At 40.5% G+C, this 27,592-nt stretch overlaps 1 protein-coding gene across 1 annotated transcript in view; it reads left to right on the top strand.

Moving 5' to 3' along the window:
• The window catches only part of Col28a1 (collagen type XXVIII alpha 1 chain), a 178,117-nt gene that overhangs the window by 75,887 nt on the left and 74,638 nt on the right, over nucleotides 1–27,592 (top strand). The window contains exons 21-27 of the mRNA XM_052721312.1: nucleotides 465–536; nucleotides 4,573–4,641; nucleotides 5,675–5,743; nucleotides 9,483–9,551; nucleotides 9,878–9,946; nucleotides 22,176–22,244; nucleotides 25,657–25,725. Coding sequence (XP_052577272.1) covers nucleotides 465–536; nucleotides 4,573–4,641; nucleotides 5,675–5,743; nucleotides 9,483–9,551; nucleotides 9,878–9,946; nucleotides 22,176–22,244; nucleotides 25,657–25,725 — 486 coding nt within the window. The remainder of the gene's footprint in view (nucleotides 1–464; nucleotides 537–4,572; nucleotides 4,642–5,674; nucleotides 5,744–9,482; nucleotides 9,552–9,877; nucleotides 9,947–22,175; nucleotides 22,245–25,656; nucleotides 25,726–27,592) is intronic.

Here is a 27,592-nt window from a genome sequence, read left to right as displayed (position 1 = left end):
AGGAGCTGTGGGAGGCAGTTTCCGGCTCTGCTCCAGGTTACTGCTTGAGTATCTTCTTACCAACAAAATTATTGGCCTTCTTATGTAGAATGAACTAGACTCCCCACTGAGGAAGAAATGGGGCCTTGATTTGAAAAATGTCTCTTTTAATGTTTTGAAACTGAAATAGCATGAACATTGAAATATCGAATGTATCAGAACCATCTGTGCACAGACTTGTGGTACAGAAGACTTGTAAATTCAAACAAAAGTTCTCTGCCATTCAGAACTTAAAAATATCAAATCATTTTGAGTCAATGACAAAGACTGGGCAGGATTCTGCAGAGCTTTGGGTGGTCAGGTTGTGTTCAGGTGGAATCCCCTGAGATCTGGTGTTCGCTGAGAGCCTGGCTCTGATGTGGGCACTGTTGGCTGGAAGAGCATGTGCTAACACAACCTCTACATCTTTGCAATTATTCTGTCAGGGTGATGAAGGAAAGAAAGGGAGCCGAGGAAATCAAGGACAGAGAGGCTTTCCAGGACCCGAGGGGCCAAAGGTATGTTTCTTATGATCTCATGTGTGCTTTGAGGAGACTGCAACTGTGTCTGGTTTTAATAGAATATTAAATTTCCACTTCAAATTTGATTACTTGTTTCCTTCCCAACAAATACACAACAAAAACCCCCAAAGGAAAATGTCTTTGGAAAACTTTCTCTTTCCAGACCATAATAGAATGGAATAAAGAGATCTCTCAAAGTATATAATCATTTGTGCTTGGGGACAATCTGACTGCCAGTCATCTCTAGTAATTTCATAAAGGCAGGGACACAGCACATCCCGCTCCTAGCATCTTCTTTTACTAAGCTACAATGAGTCCATCATTGATTGACAGGTAGCCTCCGTGGGGCTGAAGAGTGGCTTCCAAAGGCCAGTCCATCCTGCTCTGCTTTGAGCCGTCTGAGCCAATCACTCATATAGTTGGAGAATGTGTTCTATTTCACAGAGCAATCATGACAATAGAAAGTTTAAGAGATGACGCTCAGCACAGTCTTTGGCACTCAGTAAACGCTTGACACAGGAGTTATTCAGAAAGAGAAAAAAATCCATTCTGTGAAGTGGAAAATAAGAGTCTGTGGCCTGAATTGTCCAGAGCAGGGTGCTAAGGGGGAAGTGGAGTATGAGGCAAGAGGTAAGAAGTATCCTGACTTAGTGAAAGCTGGCTGTAGTTGATGTCAGAACACTGCAACAACAATCCTGAGAGTTTATGTCTTCAGGGAGACATAGGTTGTCTTAGTAAGGGTTTCTGTTGCTGTGAGGAGATGCCGTGACCACAGCAACTCTTATAAAGGAAAAATATTTAATTGGGGTAGCTTACAGTTCCAGAGGTTACCATTATCATCATGGTGCAACATGGTGGTATGCAGGCAGACATGGTGCTGGAGCAGGAGCTGAGAGTCCTGTATCTTTACCTGTGGCAACAGGAAGTGGTCTGAGACACTGGGCATAGCTTGAGCATATATGAGACCTCAAAGCCCACCCCAACAATGGCACACTTCCTCCAACAAGGCCATACCTACTTTAACAAAGTTACATTTCTAATAGTGCCACTCCCTATGAGCTTATGGGGGTCAATTACATTCAAACTATCATAAAAGAGGTAAGAGTATTTAATGACCCCTTGATAAGGAAGCAAGTTTATTTTAAAGTTTTAAAATTAGATTTATTAATTTTATTTTAGGTGTTTACATTTTGCCTGCATGTATGAATATGTTCTATGTACATGATTTGTGCCCTTGGAGGTCAGACAAGTGAACCTGATCCCTTGGAATTGGAGTTAGGGATGGTTGTCAACCATCACGTGAATGCTGGAAATAGAACCCAGGCCTTCTACAAGAGCTACAAGTGCTCTTAACTGCAGCTCCATCTCTCTAGTCTCAAGAAAGCAAGTTTTGAAAACTGGTGTTGACAAGATGTGAGCACTACAAAAGAGGGTTGCCTGCAGAGCGGTCACTGGTCATGGCCCTTAGGACCTGTGGGTCACAACCCCTTTGGGGTCGCATATCGTATATCCTGCACACAGGCATTACTTTTTATGTTTTAGCTAATCTTATTCAAAGCAAACCTGGTGTTTTAATAGAGGATTTTTTTTAAAGATGAAGAAAAATTGCCATATTTTAGAAGTAATAAATCTAGAAACATAATTTTTGTCCTAACTCTGGTTTTAGTGAAATTTTATTTATTTATGTATTTGTGTGTGTGCATGTGCCATGGTGTGTGTGTGTGTGTGTGTGTGTGTGTGTGTGTGTGTGTTTGTGTATGCAAGTCAGAGGACAGCTTGTTGGAGTTGGTTTTCCCCTTCATCATGTGGATTACAGAGACTGATTTCAGATTGTGAAGCATGGCAGTCAATGCCTTTGCCTGCCGAGCCAGTTACTTGTCTTTGTGAAAAATTTTAACTGACTAATGTTTTGTTCCTTTGTCAGAGGATTGGATGTGGGTTTAATCTGTTGCCAGATCATGACTCATGTGTCACATGCCATCACCCACAGGTTTGGATTTAAGGATGAGCACACACATGTTGTGGCATAAGCAGGTCCCAGCAGGCCGTGTGCTCAGTTAGTAGGCTATACTGTGGAGAATCCCCATAGCCGAGGCCTCAGCTGGGAAGATGAACATGGCCCCTCATCAGCGAATGCTTTCATGGTGTTCCTCCTGGAAGAATTGGGATAGTCCAGTGCACAGTTCATGCTTTTGAGTTTTAAGAACACCTACTTTGGGCAAAGGAGGAATTAGTCATTGAACTAAGATTCTAGAAGCCAATTGAGGCTTACCATAGAAATAGTTCAGTCTCTGAGTCAGGCCTCCCTCTTTTTTTTTTTTTTTTTTTTCTTTTTTCTTTTAAAGGGCCAGGTAAAACATAGTTCAGCTTTGTCTGCCAAGAAGCAAAATTGAGACTGTTGTGTAGGCACTTATATTACAACTACTTGAAAATATAAAAACTAGTCTTAGCCCAAGACTGTTCAAAACCTGGGGCCTGCTGGCTTTGATCCACAGGTGGCCATTTCCCTGTCCTCTATCTAGAACAGTAGTTTCCAAATGTCTCTGATTACAAACACCTGCCAGGAAAATTTTGATCACATTCCAAATAAATTTGTTCATTTTTTTGTTACAATTTTAATGTAAAAACTATTTTGCAATATATGTTTGGAACATTATATAAAGATGTAAAAATATTATAAATTTATGTATGAAAATGAAAATATATGTCTTAGTTGGGATTTCTATTCCTATGAAGTAACACCATGCCCAGGGCAACTTTTTTTTTTTTAAGGTTTACTTGTTTATTTAAAGTTTTTTTTTCATTTTACATACTGGACCATGGCAACTCTTATAAAGGAAAATATTAAATTGAGGTGGCAGCTTATAGTTCAGAGGTTCAGTCCATTATCATCATGGTGGGAAGCATGGTGGTGTGCAGGCAGACATAGTGCTGGCTACGTTTTGATCAGAAGGCAACAGTAAGTGGACTGAGTGTCACACTGAGCAAAGCTTGAGCGAAAGAGACCTCAAAGTTCATCTCCACAATGACACACTTCCTCTAACAGAGCCACACCTACTTCAACAAAGCCACACCTCCTAACAGTGTCACTTCCTTTGGGTCCATTTTCTTTCAAACCACCACAGTATATAAAGTTACGATATTTTTTTCTGTCCCAGGGAATCAATCATTTTGAACCTTGTGATGTGCAATGACAAGTATTTGGGAACAGGGTCTTTCAAACCATGTTAATAACACTGTGTCAGAATCCTCGGAGCTGTTTATAAAAATTCACACTCCTGGGCCCCATCCTTCAGATCTATGGAGTCTGGATTTATGGGCTTGGAACTGAGCACTGCATATTTGCCAAACTCTATCTGTGTAATAGCCTTTGAGAAACACTAGTCTAGATTCAGATGAGACACAGGGCTTACCTATTGTTCCTCAAATCTTTAGGACTTAATATTAGATAAAATGGAGGCAGAAGAAGAGATAGAGCAGAGGCAGGAAGTCAGGAAAGAGCAAGGGAGAGAAAGATGTTTTAATTTTCCTTTTCAATTTTGAAATAAAATATATAAAATCTGTTTCAGAAAAAGGATTTGTATAATGGAATACTAATACAACATGGACCATGACAATAAAAGCAACAAAGGAAAAAGGATTATAAATTAGCCGAGTACTGTAGAACTTATGTTGAAGACTATTTCTATAATTGAATACAAGATTTTGCTCTGAGCTTCTTGGCATACAATATAAAACACAGACACCATGGATTGCTTCATCTTTATTGGCCAGTAAAAAGCTACACAAGAGATAAAAAATTCCTACTATTCAGGACTTAATTGAACACATTTATTTAAAGGCACTGAGAACTTACAGGGTAATAACTTCAGCAGTGGTTTGCAAAGGATGTTCCAATCATTTTCATATTCACACTTATAGAGACAGGGGTTTGAATATTCTGAAATATACAGACATTTGTTTTCTTTTCTTACTATAATTACTGCATATGGTTTCTCTGCTTGAAATATAACAGCTATTCTTGTTTTCTCAGGGAGAGCCAGGCATTATGGGCCCTTTTGGAATGCCTGGAGTATCAATTCCTGGACCAGCTGGACCAAAGGTATGCATTCTTGTGACTCTTTAAAGTTGGAGGGAAAATACATACATGTTTTTATGTCAATGATGATGGTTTTAGTGAACTAGAAGTTTAGTTTGATCCCCAAGTAACACTCACAGATAAACAGACTAAAAGCCAGACTTCTCACCCCTGATGCTAAGCTTGCCATGTTTTTTTGTGCTCCCTCTCTCCACCCCTAAGCTGTGGTGATATTTTATTTGTGCTTAAATGTGGTGATACTTTATTTGTATGTTAATAAATAAAGTTTGCCTGGAGATCAGAGGAAATAGCAAGCCATTTTAAGTAAACACAAAAGTCAGGCAGTGGTAGCACACGCCTTTAATCTGGTCACTTGGCAGGCAGGGTCTCTGAGTCTTCAAGGCCATACTAGGGAACAGAGCCAAGGGTGGTGACACATGCCTTTAATCCCAGTACCAACCATAGAGACCTGGAGGTCTGTACAGACAGGCAGTGACAAGGAAGTGATGTAGCTGGGCTAAGAGCCAATGAGAGGGCAGAACAGCAAGGCAATAAGGGCACAGGTAAATGGAAAGTAGTTCACTTTGGAAGCTGTGGTGTGGTGAGATAAGATTAGCTGGTGGCTATTCCTATTTCCCTGAGCTCTAAGGCATTCACCCCTATATTTGGCTCTGTGTTTTTTATTTAATAAGACCACTTAGTAATTCGTCTACACCAAGCCTCAACACAAATAAGAATGTTGTTGCATTTACAACAACAACAATCTACAATTGAAAAATCTGGAAGAAAAGATGCACTCAGTTTTAAAAGAATTCCTAGGCAGTCTTACATCTAAATATTTGAGTCTAATTATCACATATTATTTTAGTGAATTGTCCCAGACCCCTATAGAAATCTTTCCTGAGTTTATTAACTCTTCATTTGAGTTTTTCAAATTTTTCCAAAGGATGAGATGGATAGATTAAGCTTTTTACACATGGGCAATCTATTTTCACCATGCACGTCTGTAGTTCCTCATATAACCTAGAGCCTTGCCAATGTTATTTGAAATGGACAGGGAGATCGAGGAGGACCTGGGATGCCTGGTCTGAAAGGAGAACCTGGACTTTCTGTTCGAGGACCAAAGGTATGCGTTTTTTGTTTGTTTGTTTGTTGGTTGGTTTTTCACGTTCCCTTTCTGTGTGTGAGAAGGTAGACTTATGGAGGGTATGTAACTAGGTGGCTGAGTACTTGCTTAGCATGCACAAGGCCCTTTGTTTGATCCCTGCACTGCAAAAGAAAAGAAGCAGAGCAGCAAGGGGGTATGAGGAAAAAGAGGAGGAGGAGGAGGAAGAATTGAAGAAAGGGGAGGAGGAGCAGCAAGAAGAGGACTTATCACTAATATGCTAGCTAGCTTTCTGCCACCATGATGAAATATATGTATCATCAATTTGTAAGTTTATTTTGGCCCATGGTTTTCAGTGTTTTCAGTTCGTGGACACCTGTTCATTTTGTTTGAGGTCTGTAGCATCTCAGTACATCAAGGTGGGAATCTGTGATAGAAGATTCCTGCTCAGCTCATGGCAGTCAGTGAGATAAAAGAAATAGGAAAGGACTGTGGTCCCAATATCCTCTTCAAGGTAATGCTCCCCATGACCTAATTTCCTCCAACTAGACCTGAACCCCTAAGGGCTCTACCATTTTCTAGTAGGGCCACAGGCTGGGGACCAACCTTTGAACACATAGACCTTTGGGGGATGTTCAAGATCCAAACTATCCCATTTAACAAGCTGATCATTTACTTGTAAAGTCTATTGATGAAATAAATGTAAAGAGGCCATGTCCTTTGGGGGAAAAAGAAAAGGAATAAGCAACAGTTTTACTTTTCATATATTTAGGGAACACTAGCTCTCATGGTTGAGTGTTAGTTGACTTAGTCATTGTTAGAAAATGCTCTTTTCGTGTCACCAGAGTCACAACTGCTCTGGTTTGCCCAAGACTGAGGGTTTCTGTCATATAAAGCTTTCAGGAATAAGTTTTTTTAAAAAACCCCAGACAACCTTAGCCAGGTTGTTCATCCTGCTCCTGGGACCCTGGCTATGTAGCTGACTCAAGGAAAAATGTCAAATTTCCCATGTGAAACTATAGATGGGGGTTGGGGATTTAGCTCAGTGGTAGAGCGCTTGCCTAGCTCTGGGTTCGGTCCTCAGCTCTGAAAAAAAAAAAAGAAACTATGGATGTTATCTTGTTTAGTTATGTGAGTGGGAAAGTTTTCGTGTTGTTTTGATAACTGGTTGTTCGTACTTCGTGCTTTATGCTGTTTATCTATCCTCACTCTTGCCTTTGCATGATCATGTGCTGCTATAATAAGCCTCACTTGCTATCTGCTGAAGATTATTGGGCATCACAGATGATGGTACTTAGATATGTTTGCCTCTTCAGCCATTTTCTCCCCTTTTGGGCTCTAGTGGTATTCTTAATGCCATTCATTCCCAATACAGTCATTTTCACATTTTCAGGGTCATTCACTCTTTTGAATGTCTGATGGAAGGTTGGCACATTAGTTCAATTTTACATGCTACTTCAGGAGAACTCTTGGCCTGCCCTAATACCCATTTCAAAATACCACACTTCAATTTTTGTGCTGATTTCTGTTGAATGAGAGATAGGTTAAAATGAATTGCTCTGAACAACATTTTCTTGAATCAAATGGAGAAAGGCAAAAATGGCAAAATTCTATTTATAAAAGTGTTGTAAAAAGGCCTAAATAAAAATCTGTCCCTAGTCTTGACCCAAGACACTTCCTGGATTCATTGCCTTGCTGTGACCAAATATCTGAGAAGAAGCAATTTAAGGTAGGGAGGGTTCAGTTTGGTTCATGGGGAAGGAGGCAGAGTCCACCATGGTGGGGAAATCACGGTGGCAGGAATTTGCTCATATCTTGTCCAGTCAGGAAGCAGAGAAAGGAGAATGCTAGTGGTCATGTAGCCTTTTCCTGTCCCCCTTTTTATTAAGTCCAGACCCCAGTCAATGAGATGATGCCAATCCACATGCAGAATGGATCATTCCTCCTTAGGCAAACTCTTTGGAAACTCCCTCAAAGACAAATGTATAAGCCTGTCTCCCAGGTAATTCCAAATCTTGTCAAAGTGGCAATGAGGAGAACCTATCACACTTACAGTTAGGTTAGAAGCAACAAAGTTACTGCAACTTCCACAGGAGAGTAGACAAAGACCTGTAGGGAGAAAATGTATATAATGTGTATTCTGGACTCCCTCCTCTGTGCTGAGTACCAGTGGCTAATTGCTTTCAGCTGTTGGTAATATAGCATTGGCTTAGAGCACAGAAATAAAAACCCAAGGTAAAATTGGATTCTTTTTCTTTTAAGCATAACCAGGGAGCAGTTACTGTTTCATTTATTTGTTTGTTTTGTTGGCTTTCTCCTTGTATTATAGCATGGTCAGAGATGGAGTCTTATTTGGGAAAAAGTCTCATACAGGAATGGCCAGAGTTATGTCAACTGGAGCCGGAATGGCTTAGCAAGCTGATTCTGTTAGTGACCAGTTTCCAGTTAGGGATGTACCAAAATTCCCCTCACCTTCCTCTTGCTCTCTATTACACTCCAACGTTAAGAGATCACCTTGAGTTTGTGCTGGTGACAAATAGTGTACTCTGTTTTTGTAAGTGGCCAAATAGTCTCTAAAGGTGATCCTTTTTGAGGCTAACCACATAAAACCAGACTCTTGGGATTGACAAGGAAAGATAACTACTGCACTCATGGCTCTCAAACTAAATGGAACTTTCTTGGGGCTTAAACGGCCTGTAGCTTTTATCCTTCCTCAGTCATTCATTGGCAGGAATTAGTATCAATGGAGAGCTGGATTGAGGGCAACATTTTGGGTTGGGATAATCACCATTTGATCTCAGAATTTGCTTGCGTGTAAAGGGAACATTTGAAAGTATTATTTGCGTTTCTATTCTTGGAAAACAGAAATTGGGCTGTTACAAGAGTTCCCTCCCAATATAAAATAATAATAAACAATCTAAAGCACAAACAGCTCTTTATTAAAGCAAGTGATGTGTACAGACAAAGGCTGTTAGCCATCACAGTAACAAAACGGTGTGGTGTGTTGCAAAAACACCATTTTAAATACGTTTCGTAAGACTGTGAAATTAACACATCTTCTAAAAGATTCTTCAAGTTCTTTTCCCTCTTCTGCTCCCAGTTTACTCAGCTCAGAAATTTCTTGGATTTTTATTTGTACACATTTAATAGCTTACTGCTGTCAAAAGGACAATAACCATCCATGTCTGGCCTCGGTATAGGAAGTAATGGCTGCTAGTTAAAGTCACAGTGCCAGGGGTTAGCAGCAAAAGTCAGGGGCCCATCACTCTGTAACTTAACCTGTTTGAATCTCCATTTGGGTGATTCAATACTTGTAATTTCAGCACACAGAAGAACACAGTGGACATAACCTAGTTTGGTAGGCTCTTTGTATTTGAGTCAAATTGATTACCTCTTCTTTTTTTACTCCCCCTAAATTTTCTCATGTTTGTATTTCTCCCTGATTTGTGGTACACTAAGCGTTTGTACATTTTTTAAATTAAAATACTAGCAACAGCTGTTTTCCGATCCCCATGACCCATGTTTCCTATAGAAGACTTTGTAATGGTTCATACATCCCTTCCTTTCACACCACACATCCAGTGATCTCGAATGAATGGGATTTTTGAAAAGATAAGGGACTGCTAAATGTTGCAGGTATTCTCCTAAAGTTTCCTTTGCCTTATCAACTCCATCTTTGTTTTCTTATTCAGTGTTTAGCCTAAGATCTGCGAGAAGTTTCTTGCTGTAGTACCATGACTTGGTATTGGGATTTTTGCAGGGTGTCCAGGGTCCTCGAGGACCAGTGGGTGCTCCAGGACTCAAAGGTGATGGCTATCCTGGTGTGGCTGTAAGTGTAGCTGTGTCTTCTTTTCATATAAATCATTTTAAATTTATGCATACTAAATACACATATTTGGGCTATAGTATGATAATTTGATACATTTACATAATGTAATGATCATATTTGGCTTAATTAGCATTTTTGTTTCTTTAAACATTTGTAATTCCATTGTGTTGGGAACCTTTGAACTCTTATAGTTCCCTATAAACTATACAGTCAGCTGTAGCAATGATGAAACATTCCTTCCCTCCCTCCCTTCCTCCTTCCCTCCACTTTTCTGAGCATTACATACTACAAGGATGCTTATTCTCTCTCATACTTTGTCACCTTAGGGGCCGCGAGGAATGCCAGGACCCCCTGGACCAATGGGCTTACGTGGTGTGGGAGATACTGGAGCAAAGGTAAGATTTTTAAAGTAGGTAACAATACTAGTTTCTAAGAAAGTATGTACAGGGAACCTTGGTAAATGTGATTCATTTTTATCTGACACACTAGAAGAATAGTGATGTATGAAGTAATTGATGAGTTAGTCACCCTTACCCAGGATTCCTTGGGAAACATGCCCATGAATATGTTGAATGACTTCATGGTTCTTGAACAGACCCTTTGGTAGCAACAACCCTCACATTTCTTTGCTTCTTCGTCTTCTGTACCAAGGTCTGGGTTCTGTTCAGAACCCTCTTCCCTCCTTTTCATCCTGCTCTTTCCTTAGCTTCTCTCATCCTGTCCTAAAGCTTTATGCCCTATCTTCATGATGATGATGTCCAAGTCTCTATCCTTTCTTCCTTCAGCTTTTCCTCATGTGTCTAATTTCTTACATAAACTTTCCTTTAATTTCTTATAGACATCTTTAACCCAATATTCAAACCAGTCCCCTTAATTCTTATCCGTGTTGTTGTAAAAGGCAGTGCCTTGCAGCCCAAGAACTTAGTCATCCTTGGTCCTTTCCTGACCATTGCTTTCCTCTAAGTTCTGTCCTTTGCCTCGTTCTGACAGTTTCATGCTCAGAATGCACCTGCAGTCTGGATCATTTTCTTCTGCAGCTTCCTTCAGGCAAACCGCCACCATGCCTGGGTACCCAGATGGCCTCTTCACTGAGCTTCCCCCTTCCAAATCCGCCCTCTTACAACTTATCAGGTTAGGTGACCTTTTAAAACCATAAATCAGACAAAATTCCTTTCCTGCTTAGAAGTACTCTGGTGACTTCTCTAGCCTTGGAAGGAAACTCGGCAACCTTTCCCCAGCCTTTGAGGCCTTATGCCCTGACATGGTCTCTGCCTGTTTTCCCTTGCCCTGACATCCAGTCACCCCGGGCTGCTATCCCTGCAACTCTTTCATGCTTTCAGGGTCATGGATCTGGAAGGAGGGCCAGATGTTAAGACCTCAGCTAAAGTTTTCCTCCAGATTTCCCTTAGAAAACATCACCGCTGCCCTTTGGCATGTGTTTCATGTGCAGACTGGATCACTCTCTGGGATCATTATGCTTATATATTATCGATGGTGCTCTGTGGGTTCCATGAGATGTAATGTTTCTTGGGGACAGGTTCTTGTAGTCTCTGCTAAGCTCTTGACTCCAGAAGTGTTATCACCCAGCTCTAAAATCTACTGAATGAATGGGAAGCGAGTGAATAATCAGGGTTTTTATGGAGAGAAGTTCGTTTTTAACTACTCAACTATTTACTTAGATCTCTCATGCTTCTAGATCATTGCAGAAAGATGATACATGTGTTTAATGCTAACTGTTACCTTTTTGTTGTTGTTTCTGCTACAGTAGTTAGCAGTGAGAATGCTTATGTACCACTCTCCTATGGTGCAGTGGGTCCCTTTTTCTCCTGCCTCACCCAAGGAGAACAAAAGATTAAAGACTAATGGCAATAGCAATCGTCTGTATGAGGGATTTCCACCTCTGCCCCAGTTGTAATTCTTGGGATAATTGTGAGAATCCCAGCTGAAAGTGACACATAAATGTCATATGTAGAACTTGAGATTCTCTGACAAGTTCAGGTGGGTTTGACTCAGATCCTTGAAGGAGCCTTAACGTTGCCAACAAACCATACTGTATTCAGATAGTAGGTCACTTTTTCTTTAACATATAGCATCTATCAAAACATTAAAATTCAATAAACTAAAAAGATTCAGTGTTAAGTATCATTACTTCCTGCTCCAAGTGAAACATTGGTAAACCCTTTTGTTATTATACTAAATATTTCCCTACAGGAAGCAGAAGCTTATTTCTGTTTAAAATAAGATATGAAATAAAATATGTTAAATATATACTTGGCTGTGTTTGTGTTGCAATGGAAGCATATGGCCATTTATATTTTCAAAGAGTAGCTGGTTATGAATATTTATATAAGTATTATTATATTAAGCTATTATGTTACTGCTTCATATTTAGTATTAATAACAACACAGATAAAGAACACCTAAAATTTAATCCTTGTGAGTATTCTTCTCTGTCAGATTATTTAATATGCAGACTAAGGTATTTTCTGAATGATTTTGTATATCACATTCTTGCAAAAATTCCCTGCACTTTCACATTTTTCATTATTTTTGGCAAAAATACCAAGAAAAGTATTCTTACTTGCAAAATTTTATCTTACCTTTTTGATTTTAGAAGTAACACGTGTGTTTCCAGAAGGCATACTGTGAGTGAAACTCATCTTGGCCTCCAACTTGCTTCCAGCAGGAGAGAGTGGGGGAGGTCCATAGCTAGGATCTACCTACCTGTCTCTGTTCATCTGCCTCCCTCTGCCTTGTCTTTGCCCTCTCTACGTTGTCTTCTGTTTCTTCCTGTGCAGAGTGTGTAAGCCACAAGAACTCCAGCTCCAAAGGAGATATTAGGAGCATGAGCTAGTCTTAGAATCAAAGAAAGTTTTCAACCATAGTTTGAAAATAAAGAAAATTCTGGAAGCAAACACTAGCTTTTAAGTAACTTTCGAACCATCTCTCCTTTTGAATAGAGACCCTAAGTATCCATCTGGCCTTCCCTTCTGAAGAAGACTATGAAAGCACACATATGCACAAATATATACACAGACATAAGTGAAGAAAATAAGGGAAACATTTTGAAAAAGCTGACTTACAGTTAATTTTATCCTTCCCATAAAGTAGAGATCAAATCAGCAAAATTGTCAATGACAGACAACAAAAGCCTACTACCCAAATATGTTATAAATCTTTCTGTTACTTTGAGTTAAAATGCCAGAGAAACTGTAAGTATCTAGAGGGGTGTGTTTGTGTGAGTGTGTGTGTGTGTGTGTGTGTGTGTGTGTGTGTGTGTGTGTGTGTATGTGTCCACATTTATATCCTGGTATGTTTTTCATTTAAACTCTGTGTAGTCACCTTAAAACCTTGGCCTTAAGGCATGAACTTGCAAAACAAATGTGTTTTGAAATGAGGAAACTATTAAGGCTGATGATTAATTTATGATGGTTTATGTGATATTTAGTTAAGGTCACATATGTTTAGCATATGACACAAACATTAGAATCAAAGCGTCTATGTTTTAAAACATATAAAAAGCAATACCTGGCATCCAGCACCTTGTGGAACTCTGGTTTCCCCTAGTGGAAAATGTTTATAGACCATCAAATTTTGGCAAGAATTTCCGAGCTATTTCAAAATTCTTATAAAAATTTTCAAGGACAACAGTAGATGTAGGTTTGAAAGTCCACCTGGAAAATATGCTGGGAAAGGACCGGAGCGTTTGGCCTCTTGCTGAGTACAAAGAGCTCCTGTTGTGTCCTGATGTCTACACTCACACTGGTGGAAGTCATCCTCAGAGACCCTGCCCATCCCTGCCCGTGTCCCTCCACTGGAGCCCTGAGAATAAAGGGAATCCTTATGATTTGAAGACAACTTTGAGTCACTCCCAGCTTCCTTTTGGGGGCTGCAGTTAAGTCATCGCTCTTAAGTCTTTACCTGAAAACCCCCAAGGGGCCTGCAGCTGAGAGAGAGCTGACCCTCAGATAAGCCCCAGTCTTGGAATTTGTTTCTGGCCTTGGTGAAGTAGAATACTGCAGTGGCTCTCCGAGCCCCTCAAGGGCAAATTCATCTTGCTGGGTCCTCTTCGTTCTGTTAGTGCCAGGAAAAGCCAAGGTCTCACCCAAACCTGTGGAATGGTTTCATATAGACTAATCCTCCAGGATTATTGGGTTGTTATTGTTCTTTGAATTATGATAATGATTATAATTAGTATTTATTACCTAAATATTTCTAGAATATTGCGTTTTGAACATTTTCTCTATTTTTACAGAATTTGGGGAAATTGATGAGCAGAGGTTGAACAACTTGCCTCTTAGCAATGTAAACATGTCAGAGCATGTATGTTGTGTGTTAGAGAGGGAAACTATGAATCTGATGAGTGACAGACTGAGAGGAGGGCTAAGTTAGAAAAGACAGAGGGCTTTCCAGCCCCCCCCCCCCCCCCCCCCCCCCCCCCCCCGTGCTCAGTCTCCACTGCTGTCCATCTCCTAATCTCCTGTACCGTTTTTCGTGCAGTTGGATTGCTCTTCTTTCTATCCTAACTTTTCCATTATCAAAACCTAGATTGTGTAAACTGTAAAGAGAAACACAAACCAAAAAGAGTTAAACGTTTTCCCCAAGCCTTAAATATTGAGTATTGTAAATACATCCTTTATTTGACAAAAGTGGCCCATAGTAATAAATTAAAATGCAAGTCTATGTGAAATTCCACTGAGTATCATTATTCTAAAAATGTTCCCAGAGTCTGAATTGCTTCTCTGTTCTCAGCAATGGTTCACATATGTGCATGCTACCACCAAGTCTTGGCAGAATAGAGGACCAATTCACACAGAGAGGCATTAGGAATCTGGGGTTTCCATCAGCAGATGTGGACTGGACAAGGAACTCCATTTTGAACAGGCCAGACAAGAAGGGCCAGTCAAGGATGCAGGATTTGGGATAATGATATTAAAGATTCATGATTCCAAAGTAGGCTAGAAACCCACTTCTCCCTAGTAGTCCCCAAATTTAGAGGAGGCAGGGAAGTGGGGGTGAGTCTGGGAGGGGTTGGAGGCTGAATATGATCAAAATACATGCTCATGAAATTTTCAAAGAATTAATAAAATTATATTTTAAAATGGGCCATAAGTTCAAAGCAGAAATAATTAAAGCCAGAAACGTGAAGTTTGAAGGGTAGGGAGTTTGACCTATAGGTTTCTGAAAATGTCAAATTCAGGACCTGGGAAATTTGATGAGGTAACTTTTCAAGGCAATTCCTTGAATCCTTGAAAGCTGAGCTGACTCCAGGCTGCCCACTACTTTAAATACTGCTTTCTTCTCTGCTTGCTGTTTTCTGGGGCTACATTCCTCTTTCCTAGAGTGTACACATCACCGTAACCCTGAAGACAGACACTAAACCCTGAACATTAACTACCCACATTGCCATCTCCACATTTTGCGTTTTTAACAATACAGACTGTAGAAACTTCCTCTGACAAAGAGGCATGGTGAATATATATATATGAGAGCCTCTTCTTCCCTTATTAGGGGCAACATTGGTGTCCTTACTTGCATGATTTTGAACTCTACTGACTAAGAAAGACTTTCCCTTTCCAGTGAGATTCTTAGCACCAGGCCATCATATGCTCAGTTTCAATGAGCTGATGTTGAGAAAAGGAAGAAATTACCAACAAGCCTCAAAGTTCTTTAGCAAGCATTAAAGTTAGCAGAAACTAAGATACAAGTGTAGCAGTGGTAGAGGAGTTGAAATTTAAAGCTGGGAAGACACCGGAAAGGAAGCATGACAGCAGCTTGAGAAGCTGTGCTATCTAGAGCCTTCTCAACTGTTCCTGTACTCTCATAGTGGTCATGCTGGTAACTGTCATTGTTTCCCTGGTTGTACAATGGCCATCAGTGAGGAGTGACAGGCGGATAGGACAAGCATTAGTTAGCCAATAGTTACATGACCCTTATCTAGGTGTCTGTATAAGGCCTCTAAAATTTCCACTGACACTCGGACAACATGCGAGTGTGGTACTCATGAGTTACTAACCCACGGCATCTGCTGACATCATTCACAGTGCTTATGTTGGTGGAAGCTGAAGACATCGTAGTCACAGTTTAATTTTATTCCGAACCCGGAAAGAGAGAAACACTTAATGTCTTTAATTTCTTTGACTTCCCCCTTATTTTAAAATTCAACTTTTCCTTGGCTTCATCATTTAGTGAATCTTTAGAGTATCATTCCTTGAATAATTCTTAAGACTGATGTTTTCCACAGTGAATTCAATTTAGTTTTCGATACCTCCATACTAGAAAAGTGTGAGATCACTGGATGAACAACTGTAAGTTGCTTTTATCGTCCTCTCAAAGAATGGCAGGGGCTCATTGGCGTAAACAAAAGAAGAGAAGATAAGTAAAGCCTTATTAATGTATATGCATGTGTAAGTCAGTCTAGTAGAATAATTACTGTCTAAAGTATTTTATCTAAGTCTTACAAAATATAGGAAGCACCACAATCTGCCATTTTTTCATCATTATTTCTGTCCTAGACCCTTTGCTATTTGTCAGCTCCATGACCCCTGAGACCTAGTCTCCTCATCTGTGATTTGCATGACATCTGCTTCACAGGGTCCCTCTGATAGATGCATGAAGCGATGGACATAAGGCGTTTGACACAGAAGCATTCTAATTAACAGCCATCATGACATGTATCACTCCATGAAATGAGGTACACTGTAGGCTGGATGAAAAGAGATACAAAGGACTTGTCTAGATAGGCGATCTGGACTAGATCACTGCAAAGTTTGGGGTAAACCCCAGAATCAAGGAACAGCAATGAAGGGGGGCAGGTGATAGAAAGGGAAGCCTTAGCCAGCAGGCACTTGTGCAGGTGGTGTGGGCCTTTTATTACCCGCGAAGAATTTTTATAACTCGGGATATTTTTTTTCTCAGGAATATGACTGACCTGGTGTAGGAAAAAGACTTTCACAGCCACAGAGCTGTGGTCTCTGCATTAAATAGCAGCTGAAAGAAAGATTCTGGGGACGGCTGCCCTTTTATAGCTGGTTTCAGGAGACATAAAATGGGAAATGGGCTCTGGGAGTCACACCTGGCTTTGGATTTCACCAAGCTCCATAGGTGTGAACATGCCATTTGTTCCCTGAAGCCTCAGTTTCCTTATTTATCAGATGGAATAAGTTGATGTTCATAAGATTGCTACGATAGTAATTGAAATTACTTGCTGCATAATAAACTTCCTAAGTGTTTATTATTACTCATAATAAGATTTCTATTATAAGCTACAGCAAAAATTTGCATGTGGGAGCAGCTGGCAATTCTCTAGTCCTTTCTTTTGTGAAAAAATAGGAGTCTTAGTGTATGCTTACTACCATCATCGTAAGAACTTGCCTGTTTTTAAAGGAGTCAAAATTAACTGCTCTGTAAGGTTATGGTGGCTAAAACCCTTGCTAGATCATCCGTTCACAGGAACAAGTGTGTAGATCATTCATTCTCTGGAACAAGTGTGTAGTCAGTCCTAAACTGGCCATTTCCAGTGAAAATGAAAGAGGTATCTCCCATCTCGAGTCCCTTTGTGGGCAGTGAGAAGCAGGAGGTCTTCTAAACAGCTCTTTCCTTGAGGGAGTAAAAGCAGATGATTGCAGAGTTTGGGCTGTGGGGTTACAAAGTGAGTGACATGGGTACAAATAGAAACTCCAGAATTTGCTATTTTGTTCATTGTCTCCTAGTACAAGGGCTCCCTCTGCAGGCTCTAACACCCTCCAATGTTGTATGGCCAGCTGAATCCATTACTAGAGAACGGCACTCATTCTACTGACAATAAGCCCACATAACAGAAAATGCCATAGACAAACACACTCGTTCTTAGGTACCACTTATGTGTCATGGCAGACGCAGTGGTGTTGTGACATGAGACTCATACAGTCCTTTCTCTTCCATGCCCCAGCTGTCAAGGTTTTACAAGGGACCCTTGGCCCAAGGGACAAGAGACATAACATATTTATGATGTATTTTCTCTGTCATCATGGTGAGATGCTATTTCTCTCTATAGCTCATCAAATTTCTGATATTGTTGTCTATAGAAAGCATATTGTACATACATGTGTGTGCTCACATGCACATGTTTTAATATGATCTGTACTAGTTGAGAAGACACTTTTAACCAAAACCACAAGGAAAATACCATGAGTTCAGTAGTGGCATGTCAATTTTTTTCTTCAAAGAATGAGATTAAAAAAAAAAAACCTATGCCTTCATTTACAGTCCCCTTTTTAAAAAAATTATATGACATTTGGTACATATCAAGAATGCATGAAATGAGCAAATTTTATCTGTGATGCTCATTATCTACCCATGCACCTCTCCCCTTTGGCCAGTTTCTTAAAAAACAACATTTAAATTATGTATTCTTTTCCTACAACACTACGACAATACTGACTCATGGTCAATGGTGAGATTTTTATTGGATATTGTTCATGAATTTAAGCAAATGTTATTGAAACCATTTATTGTAAACATTAAGAAAGTCACGTGACACAAGCGTTCAACATACTGATTACACTTCACTTACCAGCAGGCAGCCTGTCTTTTTTCCTCTGCATTGCTACTTCTCTCTCCACTGCCTTTCAGTGAAATATTCCCCAGACAGCATCCACATAAAGATTTGATATTTATCTCTCAAATAAAAGAAGTTCTTTTCAAAACATAGCAGCCAAACTGCTGTAAAACCTAAACACACCAACGATTTCTTACTATAGCAAATATCTAGTGTTCAAATTTTCCAGTTTGCCTCGTGAATTTTTTATTATTGTTTTGTTCAAGTAAGTTGGGTCTGAATGGTGCCTACCCTGTTGCAGAGGGTTATTTTAAGGCGTGTTACTTTTGTTTATGTCACATTTGTTTAACCCTGTGAAGCTGTGTGACTGTTCCTGTCTAAAACCCCTGATAGTCTAATAAAGAGCTGAATGGCCAATAGCAAGGCAGGAGAAAGGGTAGGTAGGGCTGACAGGCAGAGAGTATAACCAGAAGGAGCAATCTGGGAAAAGGGATTGAAGATCTAGGAGCCAGGGAAGGAGGTGGACTCCAGGGGCCAGCCACCCAGCTGCACAGCAAGCCACGGAGTAAGAGTAAGATTTACAGAAGAGAACAGGAAAATTCCAGAGGCTAAAGGTAGATGGGATAATTTAAGTTAAGAAAAGCTGGCTAGAAACTAAGCCAAGCTAAGACCAGACATTATAATAATTAAGACTAAGACTTCATATGTGATTTATTTGGGAGCTTGGTGGCAGCTCCCCCACAAAACAGCAAAGACAACCAGCACCACACACTGCATTTGATTGAGGGACCTCTCACCTCTCTTTAAATCAGTTTATTCCTCAATCCCCACCCCCTCCCCCACCCTGGCAGTGTGTCCTTGTACTTCCTTCAGGAGTATGTTGTTTGTTCTTGCGGATTTTGCTCATGCTGTCCTTTATACTCAGGGTGGTGGTTCATGTCTTTTTCTTCCTGTTTTTATTTTAAACTGGCAGACCTAGCCATCTATTCAAACTAGAGCCAGGTTCAATTTTTCTCAGCCACATCATTCACAGCTCAGGTGGTGCGTTCCACAGAGGAGGCGCGTCATGTCCAGCTACATCATGATTAGTCTGCCTACCATAGCCTGGGGCAATAGAGATGCTCAGCAACCCAGGAAAGGAAGTCATCAATCACATCTGTTTGACAACGTATTTAGTGATTCCAAGCAAAACCTGTATAGCAATATTTGCTGGTGCTCTCTTTTGTTGGGGAGTATTAAAACCCTGACAGATAAGAACTTCATCTCTCTTAAGCAGCAGCAGAGAGGTAGATTAGTCAGGTGTAGCTGGAGGCCCTCACATGACACAGACACTTGCTTTACTGGTGTTTCAGAGGTTCTCAAGAAAGGAGAGATCATACAAATGTGTCGGGCACAGAGTATTCATGTTACCTGCTTCAAGCTCTTTGTGAGAGACTGATCCTTAGAGCTGGGAGGAATTTGAAGTCACTCAGGGCTGACAGCCAGTAGAGAGAGGTATTGAAGAGATAATTAGTACCCGGAGCCTCAAAGGCACACTCGTACTAGATGGCAGAGATGGAACTGTGTCATGTGGACTTTTTCTGAGGAAACTTAACAAATGTCTAATCATCCCAGCAAGAGCATGATGACAGAAATAAAGAAATTATTCCACTCAAGTGCAGCTTGGAGCACCAATGAATTTAACAGAGATCAAAATTTCAGAAGTGTGAATGAAGAGTTATTTACAGGAGCTTGGGCAACTTGTGGATGACTACACCACTGAAGAAAAAAAATATCTTTCTCTCAGCCGCTATGGCATGGAGTGCCTGTAAATCCTTTGGAAAGATGGTGAGAAACGAGCTGGTAAAAAAGTGAGCTGTAAAGTTACCCAGATTATTTTAATTATATCTTGAAACATTGTAGAAAGACAAACATCTTGGGACATATAGGTCGACAAAAACCTGATTCTGAATCTTCTTTAAAACAAAAACTTAAAACAGTTAAATTTTATACATAGGATATTTTGCCTTTGTGTAAGATTGTGTACCTTATGTTTGCCTGGTGCTTCCAGACGCCAGTAGAGGGTGTCAGATGCCCTGGAACAGAAGTTGCAGACAGTTGTGAACTACCATGTGGGTGCTGGGAATGAAACCTGGGACCTCTGGAAGACCAACTTGTGCTCTTAACTGCTGAAACATCTCTCTGGCCCCTCCTCTTTTCTTGTTCATGACTTCACAGAAGCATGTCTCTTCACAGGAGTCCTCCACTTGGGGGCACAATCCAGTGATTTTTTGCAGTAAAGTTTAGTTTACAACTGTCTTCACAGATCAGTTTTTAGAACATTTCCTTACCCCATAGGATCCCTCATGCTTATTTATGATCAATTCATGTTTTTAATCCTGGCCTCAAGCAAATACTAGTATATTTCTGTTTCTGTAGATTTATTTTCTTCTGGATATTCAATAATTGGAATCCTACAGTATGCCAGTATCTGTCATTAAGAACAATGTTTTTGAGGTGTGTTCATATGATAGCATGAATGCACAGTTTGTTTCTTGTAGGATTTTGTCTACTCCTTCCCCAGATGATGGACATTGTGTTCTTTCTGGTTTTGAGCTATAATGAATAATTCTGCTAAGGACTCACATTTGTGGGACTTTGGGTGTAATGTGCCCTTATTTTCCTTGAATATATGCTTAACAATGAAATCGCTGGGTTGGGTGGTACATATATGTCACATTTTAGAGAAAGTGCCAAGCTGTTTGCCCAAGAGGTTATAGTAGCTGGTCAGAGGGTTACTGCTTCTTCACTTCTGCCCAGCCTCTTGTGCCTGTCCCTGGGCAGACTTGCAGAACTTTAGTTGTGCCCTCTTTCATTAAAGCTGTTGTGCAGTGAACTGGCATTTACCAAGTGACATTTATCCTGTGCTAGGCCTTCTGAATCACTCTCTCATTTTGCTCCCATCCCTATGAAGTGTAGATATTATCTTCCACATATCTGGTGAATTTATTGAAGTTCAGAAGAATTAGGTAAAGGAGTCAGCATGGTAATAGAGGATTGTTTGAGCATTAAATGATATCAACCCTGAACATTCCTTACATTATCTTGGCATAGAGAAATTGAAGAATGAAGAGGGTTTTATTTGTGTCTTCTTAATAATGCCATCTCAGGAAGATCTAATGAGCTGCCTTAAAGTGTCATTCCTTGGAGAAACAGCATGATCTTTATAGAATGTAGCCTGTGCTCATAATCACTCTTGTGGCCCAAGTATCACAGAGTCAACCCCCAAGTCAAATAGCATTATTTTAGTTGAGGAAATGATAGGGGCAGCTCATTCAGGATGTGGTTAGGAGCTCTTCATGGTCACTTTTTATCCTTCAATTTTCTTTCCTCCTCTGTTAAAAAAAGCAGTAATTACTTTCCCAAATTCTAGAGAAGCAAGTTCTGAAAGAAGCACACGTTAATGCTGCCAAGAAGTTAATTAACTGATTGATTTGCAATGGAACCCTTTATCAGGAAAGAGTATATAAGAGATGAGAAGAAAGTCAAGAGAGCACACAATGTCAAACCAGCAAACTCATTTAGGTGAAATGGGCTCAATGAATTTCTTAGGAAAATTCAAGGGTGTAGCTAGAGTTTTCCTGCCTGGCCCACAGTCAGGACAAATCTTTCTCACCTGCCAGTCCTACAGCCGCTCAGACCCGACCAAGTAAACACAGAGACTTATATTGGTTACAAACTGTATGGCCGTGGCAGGCTTCTTGCTAACTTTTCTTACAGCTTAAATTAATCCATTTCCATTAATCTATACCTTGCCACATGGCTCGTGGCTTACTGGCATCTTCACATGCTGTTTGTCATCATGGCGGCTGGCAGTGTCTCTCTGACTCAGCCTTCCACTTCCCAGCTTTATTCTCCTCCTTGTCCCGCCTATACTTCCTGCCTAGCCAATGGCCAATCAGTGTTTTATTTATTGACTAATCAGCAACACATTTGACATACAGACCATCCCACAGCACAAGGGACATTAAAAATATATATTCAACATGAAAAGTTATGTAAGTTTTTTTTTTATTGGTAACTTGTCATTAATTATATCTTTTCAGGGAGAGCCAGGGGTCAGAGGTCCTCCAGGCCCTTCTGGGCCTCGGGGCATTGGAACTCAAGGACCGAAGGTAAGTCCTCAGGTTTCTGATGTGTGTGAGCATCAGGTGCCAGTTGGGACATCCCTAATTGGAAAATCCTGACTAAAAAATGCTCCAAATTCAGAAAATTTTGAGCACAGCTTGACTACAAATGTTGAGTCCATAGCTGACTCCATGTAATGAGTGACTGTCAAAATCCTGCTGCCTTCAGGCTTGTGTAGAAGGTGTCTGTGAAACATTTTGTGTTTAGATATGGATTATATCATCATACACAAACAATTATTCCAAATTGTGTAAAAACTCAGTTCTGGAACACTTGTCACCACAAGCATTTCTGAGACAGGACAACCAAGCTTTAACACCAGCCCACTGAACATGAAAAGTTATGTAAGTTTTATGTAAGATCTTCTCATATGAAGAAGCCCTTATTTTGCTGTTGTCTTAGTTTTTTCTGGATTATTGATGAAATCTTCTTTGTTTATGTCATGTGACCTGCAATATCTGTAAAACATTTGCCTCCCTTACAAAATCAGAAGGGCAACTTTGTAGCTGGAAGTTTTCCTGTGTCCCACCCAGCCCTCAGGTCCCACAACCACCTGTAAAATAATCATTCAGAGGCTTATATTAATTACCAACTGTATGGCCTATGGCAGGCTTGGCTTCTTGCTAGCTAGTTCTTTCATCTTAAATTAACCCATTTCTATTAATCTGTTTTGCCACATGGCCATGGCATTACTGGTCTGCTGGCATCTTGTTGCTCCTTGGGCAGCTGGATCATGTGTCTCTTTGACTCTCCTTTCTCCTCCTCTGTCTCCAGTTCTAATGTACCGCCTAACCTTTCTCGGCCTCACCATTGGTCGAACAGCTTTATTTATCAACCGATCAGAGCAACACACATTCACAGCGTAAAGAAAGATATCTCACAACGTACAGAAAGATATCCCACAGCACAACTTCTCTCAACTGTTGAGAGAACTATAGTTGCAAAGTGTTCTAAATATTTCCAGGTTTTCCAGAAGCTGTGCTATCTTATCAAGAAGCAAACACTAGCTGGACATGGTGCTATACCCCTCTAGTCCCAGCACTTGGGAGGCAGAGGCATGAGGATTGCAAATTCAAGGCCTACATGTGCTACATATCAAACTTGAGTCCATCCTGAGCTACAAATAGATAAGAAAAAAAATTGCATCTTTGTTTGGCCAGACGTTTTTTGGGTAGCCTTTTAGCAGGTCACTGGCTAATGTATGCACTGTATAACATATCTCCAGCCACTGCGTCAGAACTTGGTGCAAAGATCAACCTTCATGCTCCCCCTAGAAGGTTGAGAGCAGCTTCTTTCAGTGTCTGTTTTCTTTATTTCTATGTATCACTCACTCCTCTCCTCTAGGTTGATACTTACCAATTCTTTTAATCCAATGTTTCTCACTGAGGGGGATTTTTTTCTCCTTTCCAGAGCTGCTAGTAGGGGCACTTAGACAAGATCAGAACTGGAGACATTTTGGGCTGTCTCAACTGAAGTCAATACTGTCATTTACTGGATAGAGTTCAGGAGTGCTGTTAAACAACCCTCGAGGAACAGGACGACTTCCCCATAGTTATCTCAACCAAAATGTCAGTAGTGCCGAGTGTGAGACACTCTTTTAATTGTTCATACATTTATTTGAGAAATGTATTTTTTATTTGTTCAAACAATGAAGCGAGGACGTTTACATCATGTTCGTGGCTAAACCAGTGTCAGTGAGCCACACACCACAAGTCCAGGTTTTAAATGGGTCTAGTCACCCCCAAACTTCACGAGAATTTAAACCCCATCAATAGAAAGGAGGGAGGAAAGAATTTTTGATCCCAGAGTTTGGTTGAGGATCCCAGCCTCACCAGGATTCTTAGTTTATTCCTTTTTCTTCCTTGAGTTTCATCTGGAAGAAGGCTAGTTTAGAAAAATCATGGTTCACTGTACGTGCATGAAGACTCCCTAAGATGACAAAGTCACCATGGGGGGTGGGGAGGGAAGTTGGATCCATTTTTTTCTTCATTGTGTCAATTTACAAAAATATCTTAAACAGAAGTAGAAACATATATATATATATACAGTATAACAAAAATAACCTTGAATTTGTGTCAATATACAAGAATCCATACCAATGTAAATTGTTTAAAACTGATACTTTTTCATCCTATCACATCTATCCTCCCTATTTCTTTTCTGAACGAGATCCCTGAATCTAACCTCTTTGTTCAGCACCCTGTGCTATAACAACTTGTAACCAATCCCCCTACTTGATGACAAACATTCATAACCCTGAGAAAGAAAAGCCATCCACCCCACCTATTGGGAAAGTGGGCTCGTATTCTTACACTTGTCCCCAATGAACAAAATTGGTTTGAGAAGACAGCTGTATGCTGCACGAGATTTTTCTCTAGCACTTGCCTGCACTGGGCTTGGGAGGGTATCGACACACAGTGCAAATGCGAAAGGCGGTGGGACCAAAACCCACCTTAGTGCCTATGGGCTGCCCAGAAAGGCAATGCCAGTGTAAGCAGAGCAGAACCAATCTGGGTGGGCAGCAGCCTCTGTGCAACCACGGAGTGGTGTGCCTGGCTGGACACAAGGCCCCATGTTGGGTGCTAGATGATAGAGGAGGTCAAATGATTACTGTTTACTATCAGTAAAATCTGTGCACAAATATCACAATAAGGGATGGGAATCTGAGCCAGGTAGCCAGCTGCTCCCTCTTTCCAAAAGGGCCCGCCTTATCTTTGGGTCACATCTACTTCCAATGAAAACTTCACCTCTTGGACCAAAACACTCCTTTCAATTGGTTAGCTGACTGGTGACAGGATTTCTGTAGCATTAACTCACTAATTTTTGCCAGCTGTTGAGTCCCAGGGATTGTCCTGTCTCTGCCTCCCCAGTTCTGAGATTACAAGTACCATACCTTGCTTTTTCATGCGGGTGCTGGGAATCAAACTCAGGTTCTCTTGGTTACATGGCAAGCACTTTATGAACTGAGTAATTTACCAGCCCTTCCATTGACTCTAATAGTATTCCCAGTGAACTGGCATTCCATATTAAAAGGGAGCAGCGTGTTCTAGCCTTCAGAGAATCTGGCATTCGTGGTCTTTGAACTTGGTGTGGGCAGCCTGGAGTGGGGGCATCTAGATTTGCCAAGCAGAAGTCCCTGGCCTCTCCTCCTGTTTCCTTCAAGCTGTTCTTCCTTGCCTCTTTACCCACATTTGGATTATATGTAAAAGTTTGTAAACAATTCAAGTAGTCTAAGAATGTTTAGAACAACATAGCTTTAAATGAAATAGAAACTATCTTATGGCAAGAGGATCCTAATTAGCTTAAGTAAGAATGAAGCCAAGAGCAGTGACATGTCCAATTTCTTCCTCTCCTTTCCTGTCTATACTTCGTTGTCAATTTCTGTCTCTCTCTTAACAGGGTGATATTGGGCAAAAAGGCCTGCCTGGCCCTCCTGGTCCCCCTGGTTATGGATCACAAGGAATTAAAGTAAGTGAATCTGATTGTACTGGAATCATCTCTCAAGTCAGTAGGGCAATGAGAAGAACATGTGGCTTCATTACAAAACACAGATTTAGTGAGAGTGTCACAGTTAAAATGCACCCAGGATTTAGAGTCAGCATCCAGAAGTGTGGAAATGGTACAAGTGCAGTCTGTTTGTCAACACTAACCATGACACACATTGCTTGGTGAAGCATTGGATGGTTCAGTGGTTTGAGAATCTTTGGAATCTCTCCTAACAGGATGCTCTCTATCTCCTTTGAAGCTCTCTCACTGACTTCAGCTGAGGGCTCTCTTTACAGCCCTAGGGGGAGGACATGGGGGAGGTGGGGCATTAGGGTGGGGCAGTGGTGGGCTGCTGAAGGCACAGGGAGTGGCCATGGGGGATGGCTTGGCAGAACCTGCTAGTTCTAGCTTGAAATAGAAGCCTTAGGAGCCTCTGGGGTAATATTGGTACCCTAGCATGAAGGATGGACATATAAACTCTGCAGTGGAGTTTGAGAACTTTCTAAACCCTCCAGGTGGTTCTCCCAGGGAGCCAGAGTGGCTATTACTGCTCTGGGCCCCAGGTCTTTATTGCTGGAATTCACAGCCAGCTGCCTTCTACTTTGTGTTTGCTCAGGACTACTAAGTTTATCTAATGAGGTGGAATTCTCAGGGTTTCCCCTGTATCTAAGTAGAAAAGCTTCAGTAATGACATACTAATTACTATGTAATTTCAAATGTTCCCTTTTTCTATTTCTAATATGTTGAGTTCATCTGTAAACTGTACCACCTCATCTATCTATCCTTCTTTGTGCAATAAATCAGCAATTATTTATTACTCTGTGAAAGAGCATAATTGCTAATCTATAACTATAGATAATCAAACTTCATTCTAAATGTGGAAACATTTAAAACAGCTGTTCTCAAGCTTCCTAATGCTGCAGTCCTTTAATACAGTTTTTCTTATTGTGGTGACTCTCAGCCATAAAATTATTTTTGTTGCTACTTCACAACTATAATTTTACTACTATTATGAGTCATAATGTAAATATCTGTGTTTTCCAATGGCCTTAGGCAACTCCTGTTAAAGGGTCTTTTGACCACAAGGGGGTTGCCACCCACAGGTTGAGAACCGCTGATTTAAAACAAACTCTCAAAATAGCATAACTTAGTAAACAGGAGACAAAAGGCACCTAAAATAAATGTGAAAGTCCTATGTTAGAGTTAAATGGCATACTTCTGTATAGAGTGAGCTAAATCAAGAGCAAAAATCACTGAACTGGTATTAATCTTCCAATCCAAACACAATAGCTAAAGTCTGCATGATGGGTCTTTTAAGTAACAGTTACTCACCTGCCAGGCTGAATTTCTAAGCAAAGACAGGATAGCATACTGTTGATAACATACAGGCACAAGAAAACAGTGGAACTCCACTTATTCATAAACTACATCACTCTACTAACCCATCCTTAAATTCTGTGGTTGAAAGATGGTAATGTCCTGTGGAAGTTTTTGTAAGAATTTTCTTAAGAAATATGGGGCTGGAGAGATGGCTCAGCAGTTAAGAGCTGTGGCTTCTCCTCCAGAGGACCTGGACTTGATTCCCAGCACCCAAATAGTGGCTTATAACTGTCTGTAACTCCAGTTCCAAGAGATCCAGCTGTCCTTGTGGGCACTGCACACATGATGTACAGACATGCAGACAGAACACCCATATACATAAAATAAAAATGATTTAAAGATGAGTAAAGAGGAAGAAATAAATATATATGAGATTCCTTGTCACCAACATGAGCTCAGTTTCCATGTCCTCTAAGCCTATCACCTCCACTTCCTAAATCCAGTGTCAATTTTCTTCCTTCTATTATCT

The sequence above is a fragment of the Peromyscus californicus genome, unplaced genomic scaffold, assembly GCF_007827085.1.
Source record: "Peromyscus californicus insignis strain IS unplaced genomic scaffold, ASM782708v3 Scaffold_6__1_contigs__length_162567912, whole genome shotgun sequence".
Taxonomy (NCBI): domain Eukaryota; kingdom Metazoa; phylum Chordata; class Mammalia; order Rodentia; family Cricetidae; genus Peromyscus; species Peromyscus californicus.
Note: the sequence above shows the minus strand (reverse complement) of the source record. Positions and strands in the feature narration are given on the sequence as shown.